Raw genomic sequence first — 20,638 nt, 5'->3', positions numbered from 1 at the left:
AAAACGACGGCTCCTCACGCTGATTGGAGTTTAAGCCTGTCATTCTACTGGCAGCAGGGCAACCTCTCGTCCCGCCTTCTCGCTCTCGCTCTGACGTGCCGTGTGCAAAGGAAGAAGGGTGGGGGGGAAAGGTTGGCGTTTGGTAAAAAAAATAGCCGTTAAACGGGCCGCGGGGCGGGGCCTCGGCGAGGAAGTAAGAAGCCTTAATTGGATTGGTCAAGGCGGGAGGTTCAAACTAGCACGGGCAGCCCTGATTGGCCCGGGGCGGCCGCGGCAGGCCAGGCTCCCTCCTCGCGCCCAGGCGGGTTTATTGTCTCTCGACTTTCGCAGGCGGCTCTCGCGCGGAATCGGGACCGGACTTCGCCCAGGAGCGACGCAAACATGGTAAGGAGGGCCGGAAAAAGCCGCGCGACGAGCGGGCCGCAGCCAAGGTGTGTGAGGGGAGGGGGGAAAAATGCCGCGCTCCCGTTCGGCGGGAAGCTCGTGCGGGGATTCCCTCACGCCGGCCGTGTGAGGGACGGCTCTCCCGGTGAGGGGGGGCTTCGAGTCGCGGCGGGCCGAGCCGTCTTTTTTTTTATCGGGGCGGTAGAGGGTGAAGCAGCGGCGCCGCCGGCCGTTCCCTCTTCCCTTGAGGCGAGCGGCTCCGGGAAACCCCCGCCTCTCGGTTACCGCGCCGCGCGGGGCAAAGGTTTCTGTCTGCCGTTCCCGGAAGCGCCTCATCCCGGCCGGAGCGAAGAGAGAGAGAGAGAGAGAGACGGACTCGGCGGTTCTCCTCAGATTGCCGAACCCCCCTTCTCTCTCCCCCGCCCTCCTCCGGCCTGGGGTGTCAGTCAGCGCCCCGCCAACACAGTCCCCCTTCCCGGTTCGTGCCACGCCGGTAACCGGCCGCTTCTCGGGTTTCCCGCGCCCGGCGTCTCCCCTCCCCCCCCCACAAAAGGCGGCGCCGGCCGGGACGTCGAAGCGGCGGTCAAGCGTCCCTTCCCGCTTGCGAGGCTGAACCCGAGTGACGGGGCCCTGCAGCTCCGGCGGTGACAGCCTGGCACGCTGCAGCCCCTATCTGCCGCTGCGGGAAGTGGCGCGGCAACGGCGGCGGTTCCTCCTTTTCCCAGAATAACAAGAGTGGGAAGGGGTCTTGTAGGTCATCTAGTCCAACCCCCGCCCAAGCAGGAGATTCTCTCCCTTTTTTTTAAATTGTTGCTCAAAAACGGGACGGCTCCGGGAAGACAGGGCGGCTGCGGGTTTTTTTCCCTCGCCCCCTCCCCAATCATCCCGGGTGATTCATATTCACCCGCTTTGGCGGAGCTGAGAAACCATCTGTCCCCCGTCTCTCCCCCCCCCCGGTGACGTGGGATTGCTGGGAAAGTTTGTTTTTGGAGGGGGAGGTTTCCTGCTTTCTCTTCCCAATATAACAGGGGTCCCCAAATTTGACAACTTTAAAATTTGTGGACTTCAACTCCCAGATTCCTGCCAAGTTTGAAGACCTCTGATCTAAATGGAGAGATTGCAGAGGAAGGGATTACAAGAGAGTAAATTATGCCAGCTGGGGAATTCTGGGAGTTGAAGTCCACAAGTCTTAAAGTTGCCCAGTTTGAAGACCTCTTTGCAGTATAGGTTCCCAGTAGGGTCAGAAAAAGCCGCAGCAGCAGTTTTTAATTTTTCCAGCTTGAGGTTTCTGAATAGGATTTCTGTAAAGTGCTTTTTTCTTTTTTTGCTGTTTTAAGGAGAGGTTGCTTTTGGCTAGAAGGCTGAAGATGGCCTCTCTCCCCCCCCTTCCCTCCCATTAATAACTTGCATCAAGGGGTCTGGAGTCAGGGGTGTCCGGCTTTGGCCACTTTTAAGACTTGCAGACCTCACCTCCCAGAATTCACCCAGCTTGGGAATTGAAAGACACAAGTTGCCAAAGTTGGAAAGCCCGGATGTAGATAATATGTCTTCTCTATTACTTGCAAAGTGCAGAAGGGGAGTGAGAAATAGATTGTTTTGAGGATTGACGAAGAATGTGAGAAAAGGAAAAAGGTACCACAAAATAAATGTATACCCTCATGAACTTCATTCTCCGTAACTTTCTAAACCATCCTTCTACCACTTTACTTCATACATATCTCTCTGTTCTTTAGCTTGTCTCTCATCTTCCTTGTGGGTTTTATCAACTCCATCCAACCAACCACAACTTTTTCAATTTTATCCATTCAGTCACTCTTATACATTTGCTTTGGGGATTTGCTCTTCATACTTTTGGTCTGTTTGACCATGCCGTCTTAATGTCTATACTGGCAGCTCATCATTTTAATTCTTTCAGCACCAGTACATTTTCTAATCTCTTCCTGTTTTAGTTTATACCCTGCTTTAGACAACAATTTTGCTCAACCTTCCTAAGAGATTCAGTTCTCATTTCTAGATAGTAATATGAGTACATTCTTACAAGGCTGTTTTTGGTTTTTTGCCAATATGTGCACATCTTAAACTTTCTCCATTCAAATTTACATTTTGTCTTTAATGTGTAATTTTGAGATAACATTACTTGTTACATCACCTAATCTTTCTAATATATGCATGTATGTACGTACATACGTACGTATGTATGTATGTTACATTTTTTTATTCCTGTGCATTTTGGCCTACGATATGAGAAAATAATTCCTCTCTCTAACAATATGTGCAGCAATGTTTTGTCATATTATATGCTTTACACAATATCTTTCTCTCATCTTCATTTTTCACAACAATTATTCAATTATTCTCTTTTTTGCATTTTTCTTATCTATAGCCTGACTGGCTTCATAATTCCACCAAGCATTTTTCATATTTCTCATTACTATAACTTTAAATGCTTATGTGGCAGTTTATAATATTTTACTCTATTACAAGCTGCTTCCACATCCTCTTTCCTTAAACTCACTTTCTATACATTCAGTTGGGAAATTAATCTGCTTTCTTACATGCAGGACCCATGCTTTCTTTTCAAGTGGCCATTCTACTTTATTTCAGGTCTTCTTTTTCTTTCATATCCAATTTTTCCAAAATCCTTTCTTAACACAATGTCTCATTCAGAAGTTCTCATCAACATTGTAGCTTTCATTACATTTTTAGTCTTTCATTATGAATAATCAAAATACTTCTAGGTTTATATTCATTCCTTTTGTGTGTACTTATGAATACAATTCTTAAACCAAATATTTAAAACAAACATCTTTTTTTAATCAAATACCAAAAATTACTTTCATTCATTCTTGGATTTCCAGAGAGTCCAATCTCTACTGTCTTGAACTTAATTCCCAACTATTCATTTTATATCATCAAAATCATGGGGTGTTTTTTTTCTGACCATGAGTGCATTCAGAATATTGTGCACTTTTTCCAAAATTCATCTTTGGTTCTTTCATTATTACTGTTCATTAGAATGCTGCGTGCAACCGTTTTTCCCCCAATAAGAATTCCTGTTTCATATGCATTCACAGTTTAGATGCCACTTACTCATTCTTATTGATGAATTTTTAGCACTTACATTCATAACAAAAAAAATTAACTTCCCAGCCTTCATTCATCAATTATACTCAAGAACATTAGACTAACCTCATTCACATTGATTACATCCCTCTCCTTTCTGTTAGTTTCACAAGTACACAACATATCTATTTTGCTTTCAATCTTTTCATTTGCTAATTCATGCTGTTTATCATTTAGTCCATTTGCTTGCCAAGTCCCAGTTTTCCATGTTATGCAGATACTATATAGGCCCATAGATTAGTATCCATGGTCCTATATTGTAATCAGCATAAGATATGAAAAACATGGTATTAATCAAGATTTTTACTTTATATTTTTTGGAATTTAAAGAATTAGACTAAATTACCCACCTAAGTTATATCTGCACTGCATGGAGTGTTCTCTGTTAATGATAAGGATGTACTGCTGACTTGTTGGGTATTACAGCCAGTATGATACATGAAATAAATTCCTGTTTTATGCCAAGAACATTTATACTATTATTTTTGGAAGCTAGGGCCTTGAATCTAGAGCCTATTTTACAAAAACAATATACTGTTGCCTGCATCCCACTGTATGCGTTTGGGTTGTAGCTAATTTATGCAATAATTTTAGAATAGTAGGATGGCCATTAGAAAGCTATTTTCATTGTATTTTTGCAACAAACTTTCAATCATAACTCACTGTCAGATAGCACTGAAATGGGACCTTTTATACACCCCCCATATATACATACATACATACATACATACATACATACATACATACACACACACACACACACACACACATATATATATACATACATACATACATACATATATGGGCGTATATATACACACACACACATATGTGTTGCATTTGTGCTGATAAATAAAGAAAGGGAGATTAGTATAGATCTATTTAAAGCTATTTAGCTCTCATCAGCTAGCCATACCCTTACTGGGGTTTGAACCTGTGCTGTATTACATATTAGGCAGTTGTGTTAGCCACTAAGCCACAGGCTCTCCTTCTTTATCAGCTAAGCCAGGAAAATAGGTATGTATTATGTCACATAATGTGTGATGAGCCGATAGAGAAAGGAAGCAGTATGCTTCCTCCTATATTTGGGCATACCAGGGGTTGTGACATAATACATATATACATACATACATACATACATACATACATACATACATACATACAGGGGGGAGAGTATTGTTTGAAAATAAATATATTTAAACATTGTTTTACAAGTCAGTTTATGCCTTGTCATTTGTCTTGTATCTATGCTTAAAATTGGTAAAATTAGAGTAGGTTCAATAATAGTGTTACAAAAATAAACAACTTGGCAATTGCCTGTTCATATTTAGAATTAGCATTGCATATTAGAGCAAATTGGGTTAGGAGTATATTTAGGGAGTCTGGTCTGGGATTGTATTTTAGAGAATAGAATGCAGCAACAATCAATTTCACAATTTCAGTGGTAGAGCACTATTGCAGGTTAATAAACTAATTATAACAATTGCTGTACTGATACTAATGGCTGACAGCAATTAAGGATATTGTAGCCCAGAATCTAACTTGGGACCCTTTTTATCTGCACATGAATTAAATATATTTTACTGTTAAAGCTTATCTTGAATGAATGCAGGGAAGGCTGATTAGGGAAAACTAAAGCTGACCACCTGCTTTAGTTTTGAACAGGAGTTTTGACATTCATGTCCTTATTTGATGTAAAGAGGAATCTGGGGCTTGAAGAACTGATCTTTTGATAATTCACTGTCACTTGTATTTATTAATAAACTTTTTATTCACCATATGATGAAAAAATTGCATAACCAGAAAAAGGGTTTCTTGTAGCATTTTACAAAAGTGAGTAATATTTGCGCATGTAACAACTGTGGGAAGTGTAAAGGAGCAAGATATGAAAAAGTTAGGTGATGCAAGAATAATTTTAGAGAAAGTTATGCAAGGTTGCAGTTCCAAGTGTACAAAGTAGGATATGAGCTCCCCTATGTGCATTTTGGTGTTGCATGAATAAAAAGAGTGGAATTTATGCATGAATTTGTCATTTTGACAATATTGCTTAAGCCTCTGATGCTGAGTGCTCTTCAGGCGATTCTAGTAGCCTGGGAAATGTTGATGTCTGATATAGGACCTCCTTTTTAGACATAGCTGCTGTTAACTGATAAGCTTCTGCATTGCTAGACTTCTGGAAAAGGTTGATAGGATTAGAATCAGCCAGGTGGAAATTGTAATTCAAAAAGCAAAATCTCCTAAACTAAATTCTGGTGTACTTGATTCTAAACAAATCTCCAAGGTGAAAGGAATCTTTGGAAACAGTCATAGTTCAAGTTCCCTTTTTGCAATCACCATCTGCCTAAGCTGACAAAAGGAAGAATATCCTCAAAAGTTCATAAGTGGGCAGCATTATCATAAATTATAACATAAATTGTTGATTGTATATGGGAGAGTATTCTGGCTGAACAACGCTCTAAGTTAGTTTAGATAAATAAGAGAAATGTGGACATTTATCTGTTAAAAAAGGCAAACCTAGGAAAGCTCAAATGTCAAAATGAGATAAGACCTTCTCTCTGGAGTGTGTGCGTGCTACAACAATCTATATCTGAGAATTGGAAGTAAGTGGTTATGAGTATGTGAATATCTTAGTTGTTTTTGAATGATCTTTTTTTGGTATTAGATTCTAGGATATTGATCTTTTTAAATGTCCAAATATGTACTGAACTATAGTTTCAATCACACCTCTTCTGCATTATGGCCATTGAGGAACAATTCCTAGTATCAAAGAAATTGTGGATGGGTATCAGAGTCCCTACTATTGTACCAAGGACACTTAAATTTTTGTGATCTGAACATTCTTAAAATATATTTCATGGCAGACATTTATGAATAATACCCAGTATTGCAACAGGAGTGTTGTTGTGAGACAAATGGAAATTTGGTCATTAAAAATAGGAGTTTGCACAACTTTGTCAATATAATATATTTTTAATAACTCTGAATGCTGTTAAATGATGTAAGTAGAGAACTACCTGTATTTATTTTGACTTTGGAAGAATAAATAGCAGTGTAGAAAAAGCAGTCAGCTTTATATAACCTAAAAGTGTAGGCTTTCTTCTTTGTTTCTGTTAGCAATGAAATAATAAGCTTTTCATCCAATAATTGTAGTAGGAGATGTTTTACTTAGCAGATCTGGGGAGAAAGTTTTGAGGAAAGTATATGTGAGAGTGATGAAAAAAAGAACCTAACTGGGATTGATAAATATGTTTTAAATTTCTATAGATCCAAGGCAAAGAAAAACTATTAAATGTTCTGTCCTTGATTGGAACATTGTGATACAATAATAAGAGGATTTGGGGTCATAAGAGTCACTTGTTTAATTGAATGGCTACAGAAATCAAGTAAATAAATAATGCAGTACTAGACATGTAAATAAAAAGTCAATATGGGTCATTTCATATATATGTGAATAAATAGGTTAATATGTTCATAACTCTTCCCATAAATTTATCTCTCTGTACAGCCAACAGCTATTGAGAACAGCTGCAAGTTATATCTATGCTTTTATGCTCACACTAAGCACACTAAGTAGCCAACAGCTTCTGAGAATGGATTGCTTTTAAATACACTTGTTTTTTGAAAGTCATAATATCTTCTTTGAGGCACAAAGGATGAAAATGGAAAAAGGTTTCACTGAGTATTGGCTTTAAGTCTTGTCCTACATGCGTTTCATAACAGTCATATACATTTAGAAAAAAATGAGCAAAAGGATCCACTTATATTATTTTTTGGGGGGGAGTAAAAATAATAAAACTAAAACATAGTTTTAGGGCTTGGATAGATATTATATTTTGACAGGTATATGATTTTATTTAAAAATAGCTGGTTTTGTCCTGCAATTTAGCAACTTCCTGAGATTTTGACCCATTTCAGAAAGTTATACTGAGTCAGAACTGGTTAATACTTAAGATTATAAGACCATTAGGAAATTCCTGGGCTGTAGGTTAGACCAGGATGAAAGACCCTCCCCACCCAGAATGATACAACAACAAAATGGTTTTGAATTTTGTAGGAGCTCAAGCCCAAATATGCAGTGCTCCTTCTTCCCATTTTTACTCCACAACAATAATTGTGTCAGATTGTGATTTATGTGATTTGAAGAGAAACCAGAGCTAACTTTATAGAGTTTCTTTTTTTTACTTATTAGTTATGTATACTGTATATGTGGCTAGTTATGCATGCACAAATGATGTGCTATATTTTCAAATTCTATGACTTGGTCTTGGACAAAATCAAACCAACCTGCAAGGTTGGTTGTCTGAGAGAATCAGCCGTTGTCTGTAGGTGGAAACATAAGCTAATATTGCTGTCCTTAAACTCTTTTCTTGAATTAATTGTCCCAAAATATACATGCTTACATACGTTTACAGTATTAAATTGGATATATGCCTAGATTTACTTGTGGCCAATGTTTGATCTTGTATTTTTTTCCCCAAAATACTTTTCCGCATGTTTGCATTGTGACAGGAAAAGTCTGAAGAATGTACTTCCTTTTGAAAAATTCCATCAAGATTGTAAATATGAATTGGTAGCAGGAGAAAGGTCATTACTAAATTTGAACGTGTGACATGTATTTCAAAAGTAGTAATACAATGGGCATTATGGAAGATGTGTTAGGATTGATTTATCTCATGTTATGCTTTTTGTAGGCTGGAGGCAAGGCTGGCAAAGACAGTGGAAAGGCAAAGGCAAAGGCAGTATCTCGCTCGCAAAGAGCTGGGCTTCAGGTAAGCTTTCAGGCAGCCTTTCACAGACATGTTTATTTGTATTTTCTTATGGTCCTACTTAAATTTGAGGAGAACAACATTCTCTGTTTGGGGCATAGTAGCATTATTTATGTATTCAGGGGTGTCCAACCATGGCGACTTCAAGACTTGTGGACTTCAGCTCCCAGAATTCCTCAGCCAGCCATGCTGATTTAATTTATTTAATTTTGTAATAGATTCTTTTAACTACTTTTTCAGTCAGACATAATTCTAAGCATCTCTAAAAGTCTGTTTATCTGGATAAGAGAAGGCTGGAACTGCTTTGGGAGGAGCTCCTTTTTCTCTTTTCCGACGTTGATTGATATATAAAATTAAACCCCATTGTGGTTTGGCTTATATTCCCCTAACCACTTACATTAAAAAAAAACATTCTGGTTGGTTTTATGTCTGTAGTAAACCAAGTCTTAGAGGATTTTTTTTTCAGGTGATAGGAGTGTGACTTGGCTTTCTTTTTAACCAGTTCTTGCCCTTTCTTTTTAATCAGTTTTCCTTATGCCTTATGACATTCTGTCAACAGAAAGTTGCCTTTTTTTTTTAAGCTATCAAATCTGGGCAGCAGAAATTCAAACGGCACTAGATGGCAGTATATGGTGGTGGGCCAGTATTTTGAGAGCCTGAAACTAGTCTTTGTGTGGCTTTTCAGTTGATTATTAATTTCCGTACTTGTGGTGGTGGTGGTGGACAACTTCAGGCCATGGTGTTTAGGTCTGATCTGTGGAAAGAGATGCTGAATAAAGGGAGCAGTGCTTTTCCTTTCCACCAAATGAATGTACGGCATAGCCGTTTCATATATCAGAACACTTGCCCTAAAACAGTGACCCAAAGTCATCCAAGGCAAGTGATTTTCTTTACAGAATGGATTCTACATTCCTTTATCCGTGCACTAGTGACCCAGGCAAATGAAAAATACCCCATTTCCTAAGCCGCCTCTAGCTGCAGATACTTCAGATCATATGCCAGAGAAGGAAGCCCAGATCAGGATGCTTGCAAAAGAATGGCTACTTCAAAGCAGGCAGGATTGTACTTTGTACTGCCTTACAGCGCCTGAGGGAGAAATATGCTTCACTGAACTGGATATGGGTATTTAGAAGAATTCCTCAGGAAGATACTTGTTCTCTGGCAGTTTCAACCATGCATAAGAAGAGGCTCATTATCCTTGCTGATTCCTTGGCCTTCCATCAGAGCCATGGCTTTTGCAGAGCTTTGAACTTAAGGAGGCTGTTTTGGTCCTGTCTACAATGGCTTCCACATACATCTTTTTAAGAAAGAGAAAAGACCTCTCCTTACTCATGCCCTCCTTCTGGAGCTCTGGATCCCTAAATTTAAAGTTTTACCTATCCAAAATGTTACATTAGTTTCTAGGAGGAAGCTCCTTAACTCCATCTTTTAGTCATATTTCAGAAACTACTGCCCAAAGAATGTATCCATTCTCTTGCACCAGCTGCTTGCTGTTTATAGTTGAAGCCCCAAATTTGTGAACTTTGTACAGGTTTCTGTTCTTTTATTGACTCATAACAAAGTAGCATTAAGGAAGAAGCTCTTCTTCTTATAAACACAGGCTGGCATCTTATTCTTGATGGGAATTTGGAAATTGGAATACGTTAGTAAAAAAAAATTGCTTGCCAAATCACGTTCTTTCCTATAGTAAAAGCATTCTGGTTGTATTATACAGTAGTGTTTATATCTCATATTACTTTGATGTGGGATTTTAATCCTGTGTATCTTGCAAGATCTACTGCATTGCCTTAGGTTTGTAGAGCACAAATTAATATATTTAAAGTTAAAAAAAACTATATCCATTTGTGAATGAATGAATGAATGACCTTATATAAATCAATTCTAGTTTTCCAACATTATCAATACATCTTATATCAAAGAACTCCAAATTTTTATGCCTACACCTCGAACCCTGCCAAATAAATTGTGTCATTTTCTTAGTTGCAATCCCAGTAATAATGTACTTGTGTACTTTGGCATTTGGTTGTCCGGTGTAAAAAAACAGCTACTTACATCCAGACTATATAGGGTATGCCTGGATCATTTTAGATTAGAATTTTCATAAGAAAGGGTTTATGAAGTTTGCAACAATCATATATGTAACACAAACGGCTTTTCCTGTAAGAGATATTAGTCCTTAGCATCATTACTCTGAACATGAGACAGGGTATGCCTGCCTTCTACCTCTCTGAAACGGGTCACCAATACGGACTGTCAGTTAAAGCCTCTTGATAGGGCATGTATGCTAAAGCAGTCCTTTTGCTTCTAGTTCCCAGTGGGCCGTATCCACAGACACTTGAAGACTCGCACCACAAGCCATGGGAGGGTTGGTGCTACAGCTGCCGTGTACAGTGCTGCAATTCTTGAATACCTCACTGCTGAGGTAAGTTGTTGGAATATGTGATATTCCTCTCACATTTGGGTATTGAATACTTCAATTATTTATACCTACCATTTCTTCATTTTCTCAAACATTAATTTCATTTGATCTATTCTAATAGTTGTTTGCAAGTTTACAAATGTTTTGCAAAAGCTATTTTATTGTACACCTTTCTGTTTATAATCATCATTATAAACACACCAGAAATTTTAGAACACAAAATATTGAAATAGCAAGCCCTTTGTATACTCTTTCCAGTTGGAAAAGATTGAGTAAGTTCCCATTAGTTCTCCCTTATGTTTTTAAAACATTTAAAATAGTAATTCATTTCAAATATTTCTGAGGAAAAGAACATATGTAATAATGAAGGTTATGTCTACATCAGTGTATACATTCTTCTGAACTGAACTTCAGGAGGCATGTTTTTAATAGAAGAAAATTAATATTTTCTCTAGCTAAAAATAGGATGAGCCAGATAGATATGTATATTTAGACTTTATATGCTGATTTTTGCTACAATTATTCCAAAAGTATCAATTACATACTTATATACAACTATATTTGCTTTCAAATTCCACAAAAAGCTACCAAAACTATTCTAATCTCCAGTTTAATTCGCTTGTAGTTTTTATTCTTTTTTATTACATGGCAAACTTTAGAAAAACACTTTCTTATCAAAACACTTTGTTTTCCTGTAATGATCTTAGCTGCAGTTAACTATTTCCCCCTTTAAATCCGGAGTGTGTTCTGTGCCAATTTTGTGCAACACCTTAGTACTATTGTGGATTTTATTGGTAAGTATAATTGTAATATTCATATCAACATTTTAGATTAGAATTTTCATAAGAAAGGGTTTATGAAGTTTGCAACAATCATATATGTAACACAAACGGCTTTTCCTGTAAGAGATATTAGTCCTTAGCATCATTACTCTGAAAATGAGACAGTGCAGTTGAATTGATTTATTGCTAAAAATCTTTGCACAGGACTCTTCTCAACTAATGGTCAGCACCTGTTTAGAGTTAGATAAGAGTCAACTGAATTCAAGGCTATGTGAGGATTCTAGGCTGATCCCTGTTTAGACGACTCCTCCTACACTCCTCCTCCTACAGAACTATGAAATGTTTACCGCTATAATTAAAATAAGCAAGTTAAATTGTTTTTTAAAAAAGCTAGGAAACTAAAATATGCCGCTGTATTTCTTCCAACAGGTGTTGGAGTTGGCAGGCAACGCTTCGAAGGATCTTAAGGTAAAACGCATCACTCCACGTCACTTGCAGCTGGCCATTCGTGGGGATGAGGAGTTGGACTCCCTTATTAAAGCAACCATCGCTGGTGGAGGTATGTCTCACCATAGCTTCTGAATTCTAACTACTTATCCAAGGCTATTCAGTAATGCCTGTGTCAGAGGCTCCTATTTCAGTACACAGTAGTCCTTGACTTACAACAGTTCAACGGCACTGAAAAAGGTGATTTATGACCATTGCTGCAGCATCCCCATGATCATGTGATTTAGATTCGGATGCTGCACAACTGATCCATATTTAAGAGGGTTGCAGTGTCTTAGGATCACATGATCCCCTTTTGCGACCTTCTGACAAGCAAAGTCGAAAGGTAATCCAGATTCACTTAAACGTATTACTAACTTAACAATTACAATGATTCACTTAACAGATGTGGCAAGAAAGGTTGTAAAATGGAACAAAACTCACTTAGCACATTTCTCACTCAGCAACATAAATTTTATCTCAATTGTAGTCATAAGCCAAAGACTACCCATACATGTATTGGACTACATACTTTGGTGTGGAAAAAAATGAAATCCAACCTATTTTATATGGAGAAATATTTGAATGTTGGAAAAAACCTTTGGCAGCAGTGAAATTTATGGAACGTTTAACGTTTTAGGACAGTTTGAAGTTGCCCAACATTCCTGAAGTGAAAAATATTATTACAAAATGTTCCAATTCATATTTTTGTACGGGGTATTACTTTATATATACATCAGTTCTGCACTGTTGTCCTTACGATTTGTCTTAAATTAAGACAATATATTTAGCAACGCTGTATTCCCAGTGTTAATTTTAATGGAAACGTCGAGCAATCATTGTGTAGTCTTTCCTGAATCTTCTATTCTTCTTCCGTGTCTAGATCAAAATTTAAACTGCCAGAATGAACCACTTTCTTGGCTTTGTCATTGGCCAAAAATAAGTCATTATCGGTACATGTTTCTGGTAGTAGCCGACATACCAGCAGGTGGACTGGGCTCTGCATCTCGCCACATTTACACAGTGTGTTGTTATCTGCAGAGAGCCTCCAATTGAGCGTATTGGTTTCACATTTAGGCCCTCCGACTCTCAACCTGTTCAGGGTCCTCCAAGTAGTATAAGGACATTTTCCTCTTTTATAAAAACCCTTTTAAATATCGGTTGAAGCGTGCAATTAAAAGAACAGTAGTTGCTTGAAAGTATGAAGTTGGAATGGGGGAGGGAAGAAGAGGAGGAATTGATGGGTTTGTATAAGTATTGATCAGCCTCTTAAATCTTGATACAATCATGGCTATGTCTCCTGATCCTTTGCTCTCTCTTTCTTTCTTTCTCTCTCTCTCTGCAGGCGTAATTCCTCACATTCACAAGTCTTTGATTGGAAAGAAGGGACAGCAGAAGACTGCGTAAAGAGGCGCTTTTGGCAGCCCGCTTCCTCCCTGTCATTGTACTGTAATTGGGACAGAAGAAATATGGGGATATGTGGAATTTTTTAAAAAGAATAGTTAAATGGAAGAGCATAGACAATTGACTGTAGACTTAAAACATTTGTATGTTCTAGATTTAAAGTTTGACAAAAAAAGTACCCTGTTATGTGGCAGCAATTTGTGTGTTGATTGGCTAGGTTTCTCCCATGTGTTTTATACAAAAATGGAACTGATAAAACCATTTTTTACAAAACCTATTCTTGTGTGTCATTCTGGTATACAAGGGATAAATCCAGTAAAATTAAATTGAAATGTTTAGAACAGTCACACATTCTAAACTTGGATATAGCCACAATCATGGTTATCATGCCTTTGTTTACTCTTGCTTATTAACATAGAAATCAAAGTCCAGATTTTAATGTCACTTAAAATAACTTTTATGAATTTTAACAATACAGCTTTTTTTTAAAAAAAATCTTTTTGCCTAAAATCTTTTCTCTAAATTCCTACGCTCCACAAACATGGAAAGTTTCGCAGTATCATATTAGCAAAGATGCCCATCCTGAATTTTGCTGCTCACAGCTGATAATCTCACTGAAGGTGGTGGCTTTGCAGTGAATACTGCTGTGTTATTGACCCAGCAGAGTTGCTTTTGTTTCAGTATTATTTTGTTTTGTTCTGACAAACACTTCATCTGTAACAAAATGCTAAACGAGCAATGCTGCCTTAATTACAACTGGAAAGGTTACCATTTTGGTATCCCTCTGAACAAGAGCCAGTGTTTCTTTCCACTATTAATTTTCAGAACTGCTTTACATAATAGAACTATAGGCATTTTGCTGATTAGACATCCTGGTCTCAACTCTCCAAATTCTTGGCTTGCCTATAGTTGTTCTCAAATTAACTTGTATGAAATTTTATCTCCGTTATAATTCCAGGCTTACACTGATTAGCAATTTTAGATTAGTTATCTAAAACTATAAGGAGTGGCAGTCTTTAAAGGAGATTATTGTTAAGAATTTTGGATTGAAGGAGGTCAAATAGGGTTTTGGTGGTTTCTCCATTCTTATCCGTGTGGATGGCTATTTGTATTTTTAAGTACTATTCACTATATTCCTGTGCATTGTAAGTAATTTTAAACATTGTCCATATTAAAATAGCTTTCAAAAATGCTACATTTGGTAAAAGTGAGTGAGGTGGAATTATTTAGGGAAGTTAGATGCAATGACCAATTTGGATACGGAGGGGGATTTTGCGTTATATTTGCCGATTCCATGGTATCTGGCAATTAATAAAATACTGTCCTAACAAAGGCGATATTTATATAACAAAGTAGATCTTTGAATTTGGCATAGGTTTTCCCACAAGATGTCCCTTCAGTAACAGCCTTATAGCAAATGAGCACTGCTAGGAATAGGGTATTTCTTTTCTTAGGAACATTAATCAATATCACTCTTGTATAATTGATAACCTGGACTGACAGCTACAGAACAGACAAGGCTTCTGTTACTAAAGGCTCAGCATTCCAGGAGTTGGAACTTCCATACTGGAGATGCTGCAACTTTTTATTTTTGACACTGGATTAACAATGTCAACAATGCTTTGCTAATGAAAGAGGCTGTTTTCTAACAGATAAATAAATGAGAAAGGATTGATTGGAGTGAAAGGTTATTTTTGTCAGAGGCTGAAAACAACTAATTTCCAGGCCATTCGTTTAATGCATTAATCACAGTGCAGAAAATTAATACACTTGTTGCCAAGATCCAAATGTTATTATTTGGCCACGTTTTAGCTGAAATTGATGTAAGTTTAATGGAATACCTGTAGATTCCATGATTAATTTAATTTACTCATTATTTCTTAGGTGTTGATTGAAAGAAATACTAAAGGCCCACAATCAAGTGCCAGTGTGTCTCTTGGACAGAAAGGCCACTGAGAAGAAAGGCCTGGTTTTAAACTCTAATTAAATTATTTCTCATGGCGAAAGTCTTACCTGGCACTCTGGAGTCCCTGCCAGTCAGAACCGTGTTAGCTAAATAGGCATCCAAATAGCTTAGTTTACAGGGTTGAGTCAATCCGGGGTTGGCTAGAAAAGAGAGGCCAAATCCAATTCTTGCAAGCTGTTTGTGGGAATATGGGAGCAGAGGCCAACCATGTAGCTTCCCCATGGCTCATTAAATACAAGATTTTCAGGAAGAACAATGGAGCTACATCCTAAAGCTTAAACCAGGGGTGTCCAAACTTGGGAACTTTAACACTTGTGGACTTCAATTCCCAGAATTCCCCAAGGTTGAAGTCCTCAAGTATTAAAGTTCCCAAGTTTGGACACCCCTGGCTTAAACTAAAGTTTTTTTTTTTGTTTTTTTTTTTGCAGAGGTGGAGGCACCATAACCATAAAGAGCATAACTTCACCTGCTGGGATTCCTAGAAAACACTTAAAACACTTATCAAAAAATGCTTTTGCTTTAAGTGATTTCCCAAAGATCTTAAAACCTCCAACTTCAGACTTGGCTGTTTCACTCTAAATCGAAGAGTTGAATTTCCATTTTGAAAGAAAAATGGGAAGATTTTTAGTGGGAATATTCACGGAAAGCCCAGCTTGGTCTCGACACCAGACTCAGCACCAGTTGAAAGTCCGTCCCACCATGGCAAAAAAGTCCTCATTGTGTTGGCTGAAATAGGTGCAGAGTCTCTCCAGCAGTAACTCATCCACGGTGGGGTGAGGCCGGCCTTTCGACGGGTCAAGACAGTGCCGTTCTCCTGCGGCCTGAAGGCAAAAGAAGCCTTTGGTCTCGTTGAAATAAAAGTTGTCAGGGCCTAGGTAAGGCTCCAGCCCCAAAAACTGTTCCACGTGACGCATCTCTGAGAGCGGCTGGCGTATTAAGCCGCCTCCGTCTACTACGTGAATCTGTGTCGTGGGAAAGAACTCCAGCCACCGAGCCAAGTGTAGCGCGTAGAGGCTGCGTTGCATGGCCTTGTAGTCGGTGTTCAGCTCTTGGCCCCTTCTCAGGATTTCCTCCAGCGACTGGTACGGTTTCTGCCGCGCTTTGCGATTGTAGAGGATCTGGGTGTAATCGGACACCAGCCTTTCCACAGGATCCCGCACAATCAAGAGGAGCTTCACAGATCTGTCCATGGTATAAATGCGTTCCGGGGCCTCTAGGGAAGCAAAATAGCCTGGCGTTTTTTCCACAGTGATTTGAGTGCTGTGGGAATTGGGCATCTGTTGGCTGTACCAATCCAATCCCCTTTGGTAATTCTCTTCCACGTTGAAGAAATGGATCTCGGAGTGAGCAGCAGCCACCTGGGGATGCAGGCTCAGCATCTCCAGCAAAGCCCGTGTGCCCCCTTTCCTCACGCCAATGATGATGCCCTTGGGTAGCCGCTGCTTCCAATCCTCATCCAGGGCATTGGAGTCGTTCCTTTTCCACTGGTCCAGCAGGTCATTTATGACATCGGAGTCGTTCCTTTTCCAGTTGGTCTCCCAGCGTCCTTCTTGTGTGTGAATTTCACACATCTTGAGACATAGCAGCAGGAGGCAAACTCTGGCCATTTCTGAACCTTCTCTGAGATGAGAAGCGTAAACTCTGCAATTCTCAATCCTTCACACCTGAGCTTGCTGACAGTTCGTTCCCCCCCCCCGCCCCTTTCCTGCTAGGATGGGACCCTGCACAATGTCTACTATCAGCTGGTATTTCGCATTCCACAGTCCAGGCTCACAGCAATTCAAATTAACCCTTCCGCAGAATGATATTTGCTTGAGGAAGTAGTTGTCACCTGAAAAAGATAGAAATATCATCACAAAGCTCAAGTACCCTCCAAATCTGAAAGGCCAACGATGCAAGGCAAATCTAAACAGGCAGGTATAGTTAGGGGTTCACCTCTTGGGCTAAACCATCACATATCTGGCTTTGCATATTGTGTTAGTGAATGGCACAGTGGCCTAGAGGTGGCTTTCTGGCACAGTGGCCTAGAGGTGGCTTTCTTGCCTCGCAATCACGAGGCTGTGAGTTCAATCCTAGGAGCACAGTGAGAATATATCTGCTGAACAAAACTCCACACTGGTGACAGGAAGGGCATCTGGCCAGTAAAGACTCTACTAGCTCCATTCATACTCCATCCCACAAGGGTTTATGGGGTTGTTAAAGGACATGATAATGTGTTAGCCCAGATTGGTAATTTGCAAACCATAACTTGCTATGTGTTTTTATATTTTATCTTTGCAAATCTCCTAGAGTTGCTTTATCGGTGACATGGGCAGCATATACATTTAATAAATAAATATAAAGACATATTAAATAAAATATGGATGCTAGTTAGCTTTGGGTCTAATGAGTCAGGGAAACCTTGGGAAGGATCGCCAACTACTTCAGTGTTTTTCAAATTTGGCAACACTGAGATGTGAGGGTTAGGGTTAGGAGAGTAGTTCACTGTGAAAGGGATCTAGGAATCCTCGTGGACAACCACTGGAGCATGAGCTAGCTGTGTGCTGCAGCGGCCAAAAAAAAGCCAATGCAATCCTAGGCTTGCATCAAAAGAGGGATAGCATCAAAATCACAAGAAGCTTTAAGGTAAAGGTTCCACTCACACATATGTGCTAGTTGTTCCTGACTGTAGGGGGTGGTGCTCATCTCCGTTTCAAAGCCAAAGAGCCAGCGCTGTCCGAAGATGTCTCCGTGGTTATGCGGCATGACTAGATGCCGAAGTAACATGGAACGCTGTTACCTTCCCACCAAAGGTGGTTCCTATTTTTCTACTTGCATTTTTTACATGCTTTCAAACTGCTAGGTTGGCAGAAGCTGGGAAAAGTAACGGGAGCTCATTTTGTTACGTGGTGCTAGGGATTCGAACCACCGAACTGCCGACCTTGGCCACTGAGCCACCATGATAGTACCACTTTAGATTGTACTGGTGAGACCACAACTGGGATACTGAGTCTAGTTTTGGTTGCCATACCACCCCCCCCCCCCAAAAAAAAAATTCTGAGACTAGAAAAAGTGTAGAGAAGAGCAACCAAGATGATAAAGATTCTGGAAGGTAAACCGCCTGAAGAAGGGTTAAGGAAACTAAATATGCTTAGTCCAAGGCAGAGAAGGATTAAGGAAGAGAAGGTGACATGATAGCCTTCTTCTAGTATTTGAGGGACTGTCACAGATGAGGGGATCTCATCTCCAAAGCCCCTGAGTGCAAGATAAGAAGCAAAGCAGGGAGATATGATCTGGCAATAAGGAGGAATTTCCTGGCAGGAGGGAACAATCCATCCATGGAACAGCTTGTCAGTGCTCCATCTCTGGAGAAGTTCAAGAAAAAAATGGAAAGCGATGTGTCTGGGATGGGATAAGACCTCCTGCCTTGGGCAGGGAATTGGACCAGAGGGAGATATGATAGCAGTCTTCCAATATTTGAGGGGCTGCCACAGAGAGGAGGGAGTCAAGCTATTTTCCAAAGCCTCTGAAGGCCAGACAAGGAACAATAGATGGAAACTGAACAAGGAGAGATTCAACCTAGAAATAAGGAGAAATTTCCTGACAGTGAAAACAATCAACCAAAGGAACAGAAGTTGCCTTCAGAGGTTGTGGGAGCTTCATCCCTGGAAACTTTCAAGAAGAGACTGGACTGCCATCTGTCAGAAATGGTGCAGGGTCTCCTGCTTGGGTGGGGGGGTTGGACTAGATGACCTCCAAGATCCCTTCCAACTCTGTTAATCTGTTAAAAACACCCAAGATGGCTTCCAAACCTATAATTCAATTGTAAATAAGCATGGTGGTTATAATGTATAACTTTATATCTTAGTATGCATGGCAAAAACTTCCCCAGGACGATGTCCAAACACTGTGTCCAATGTTTTAATTTGTGTTTAATAAAAAACACTTATTAAAAAAAAGAGGGAAATGGATTCCCAGGAAGCTCACCTTAAACAAAACCCTGCGTCCTCAATTGTTACGGTTCAGAGAAATCTGGAAATAAGAGCAGCCATACCTGTGATTTTCTCCCTCAGGTGGCACTTTGCTCCCGGCTGTCCCGTAAACCGTTTCTCTCTTTTTCTGCTTTCAAGCTGTAATGTTTTCTTTTTACGCTCCAAGGCCTCGTAGCTGAGTTGGCTGTACTTTTTGTCCTTCAAACAAAGACAAACTGACCTCCAGTTGGAGGCTGCGACTTGCCAGATTCAGCGCCAAGGAGAATTCTTGGAGCACAATTGCACAACTTCTCATGCTCTTGCGTAACTAAACAAAACATCAGAAAAAGCTGAATTTCCTGACTTTGGGTGGAACTCAAAACTACTGAGGGTGGCTCAGTGGCTAAGACACTGAGCATGTTGATCAGAAGGTCGGCAGTTCGAATCCCTAGTGCCATGCTAATGGAGTGAGTCTGTCATCTGCACCTCTATAACTGTCTGGTTTGGTTCTGCAACCCAACAAGACAGACTAAGACTTCGGAGGATAATCAGAACTGCAGAAAAAAAGTTACTACCAAACTGCCTTCCATTGAGGACCTGAACACTGCATGGGTCAAAAAGAGGGTTGGGAAAATATCTCACATCCTGGACATAAATTATTTCAACTCCTAACCTCAAAACGACGCTAACACACCAAGACACAAGAACAGTTTTTTCCCCCAATTCCATCACTCTAGTAAACAAATAATTCCCTCACGACTGTCAAACTATTCACTAAGGCTGCCTTACTATTACTATTAGTTTTCTCATCATTCCTATCACCCATCTCCTCCCACGTATGACTGCAGGACTGTAACTTTGTTGCTTGCATCCTTACGATTTATATTGATTGTTTCCTAGGATGATTTGATTGCTTATTTGTACCCTAAGATTATCATTAAGTGTTGTACCTTAGGATTCTTGACGAATGTATCTTGTCTTTTTATGTACACTGAGAGCATCTGCACCAAAGACAAATTCCTTGTGTGTCCAATCACACTTGGCCAATAAAGAATTCTATTCTATTCTATTCTATTCTATTCTATTCTATTCTATTCTATTCTACTCTATTTCTATCCGCTCCCCTTACTCGTCCCAGCTTCTGCCAACCTAGCAGTTTGAAAGCATGTAAAAATGCAAGTAGAAAAAGAGGGACCACCTTTGGTGGGAAGGTAACAGCGTTCCATGCACTTTCGGCATTTAGTCATGTTGGCCACATGACCATGGAGACGTCTTCAGACAGCTCTGGCTCTTTGGTTTTGAAACGGAGATGAGCACTGCCCCCTAGAGTTGGGAACGACTAGTACATATGTGCCAGG

General features: G+C 39.8%; 2 protein-coding genes across 2 annotated transcripts; one reads left to right on the top strand and one right to left on the bottom strand.

The window, feature by feature from the left end:
- The first annotated feature begins 256 nt into the window (after window positions 1-256).
- LOC116516888 (histone H2A.V) lies at window positions 257-13,777 on the top strand. Its single transcript, XM_032229552.1, has 5 exons — window positions 257-384; window positions 8,199-8,276; window positions 10,582-10,695; window positions 11,904-12,033; window positions 13,306-13,777. Exons 1-5 carry the CDS (start codon window positions 382-384, stop codon window positions 13,365-13,367), a joined length of 387 nt encoding a protein of 128 aa, XP_032085443.1. The 5' UTR covers window positions 257-381; the 3' UTR covers window positions 13,368-13,777.
- Window positions 13,778-15,737: 1,960 nt separating this feature from the next.
- Window positions 15,738-19,698, bottom strand: LOC116516455 (heparan sulfate glucosamine 3-O-sulfotransferase 1-like). The gene is made up of 2 exons (XM_032228938.1): window positions 19,364-19,698; window positions 15,738-17,161 (listed from the first exon to the last, which is right to left on the bottom strand). The coding sequence occupies exon 2, from the start codon at window positions 16,935-16,937 to the stop codon at window positions 16,002-16,004; it is 936 nt and encodes a 311-aa protein (XP_032084829.1). The 5' UTR covers window positions 16,938-17,161; window positions 19,364-19,698; the 3' UTR covers window positions 15,738-16,001.
- Window positions 19,699-20,638: the final 940 nt, after the last annotated feature.

Source organism: Thamnophis elegans, chromosome 13 (assembly GCF_009769535.1).
Source record: "Thamnophis elegans isolate rThaEle1 chromosome 13, rThaEle1.pri, whole genome shotgun sequence".
Lineage (NCBI taxonomy): Eukaryota > Metazoa > Chordata > Lepidosauria > Squamata > Colubridae > Thamnophis > Thamnophis elegans.
This window is presented reverse-complemented; position numbering and strand designations above follow the sequence as displayed.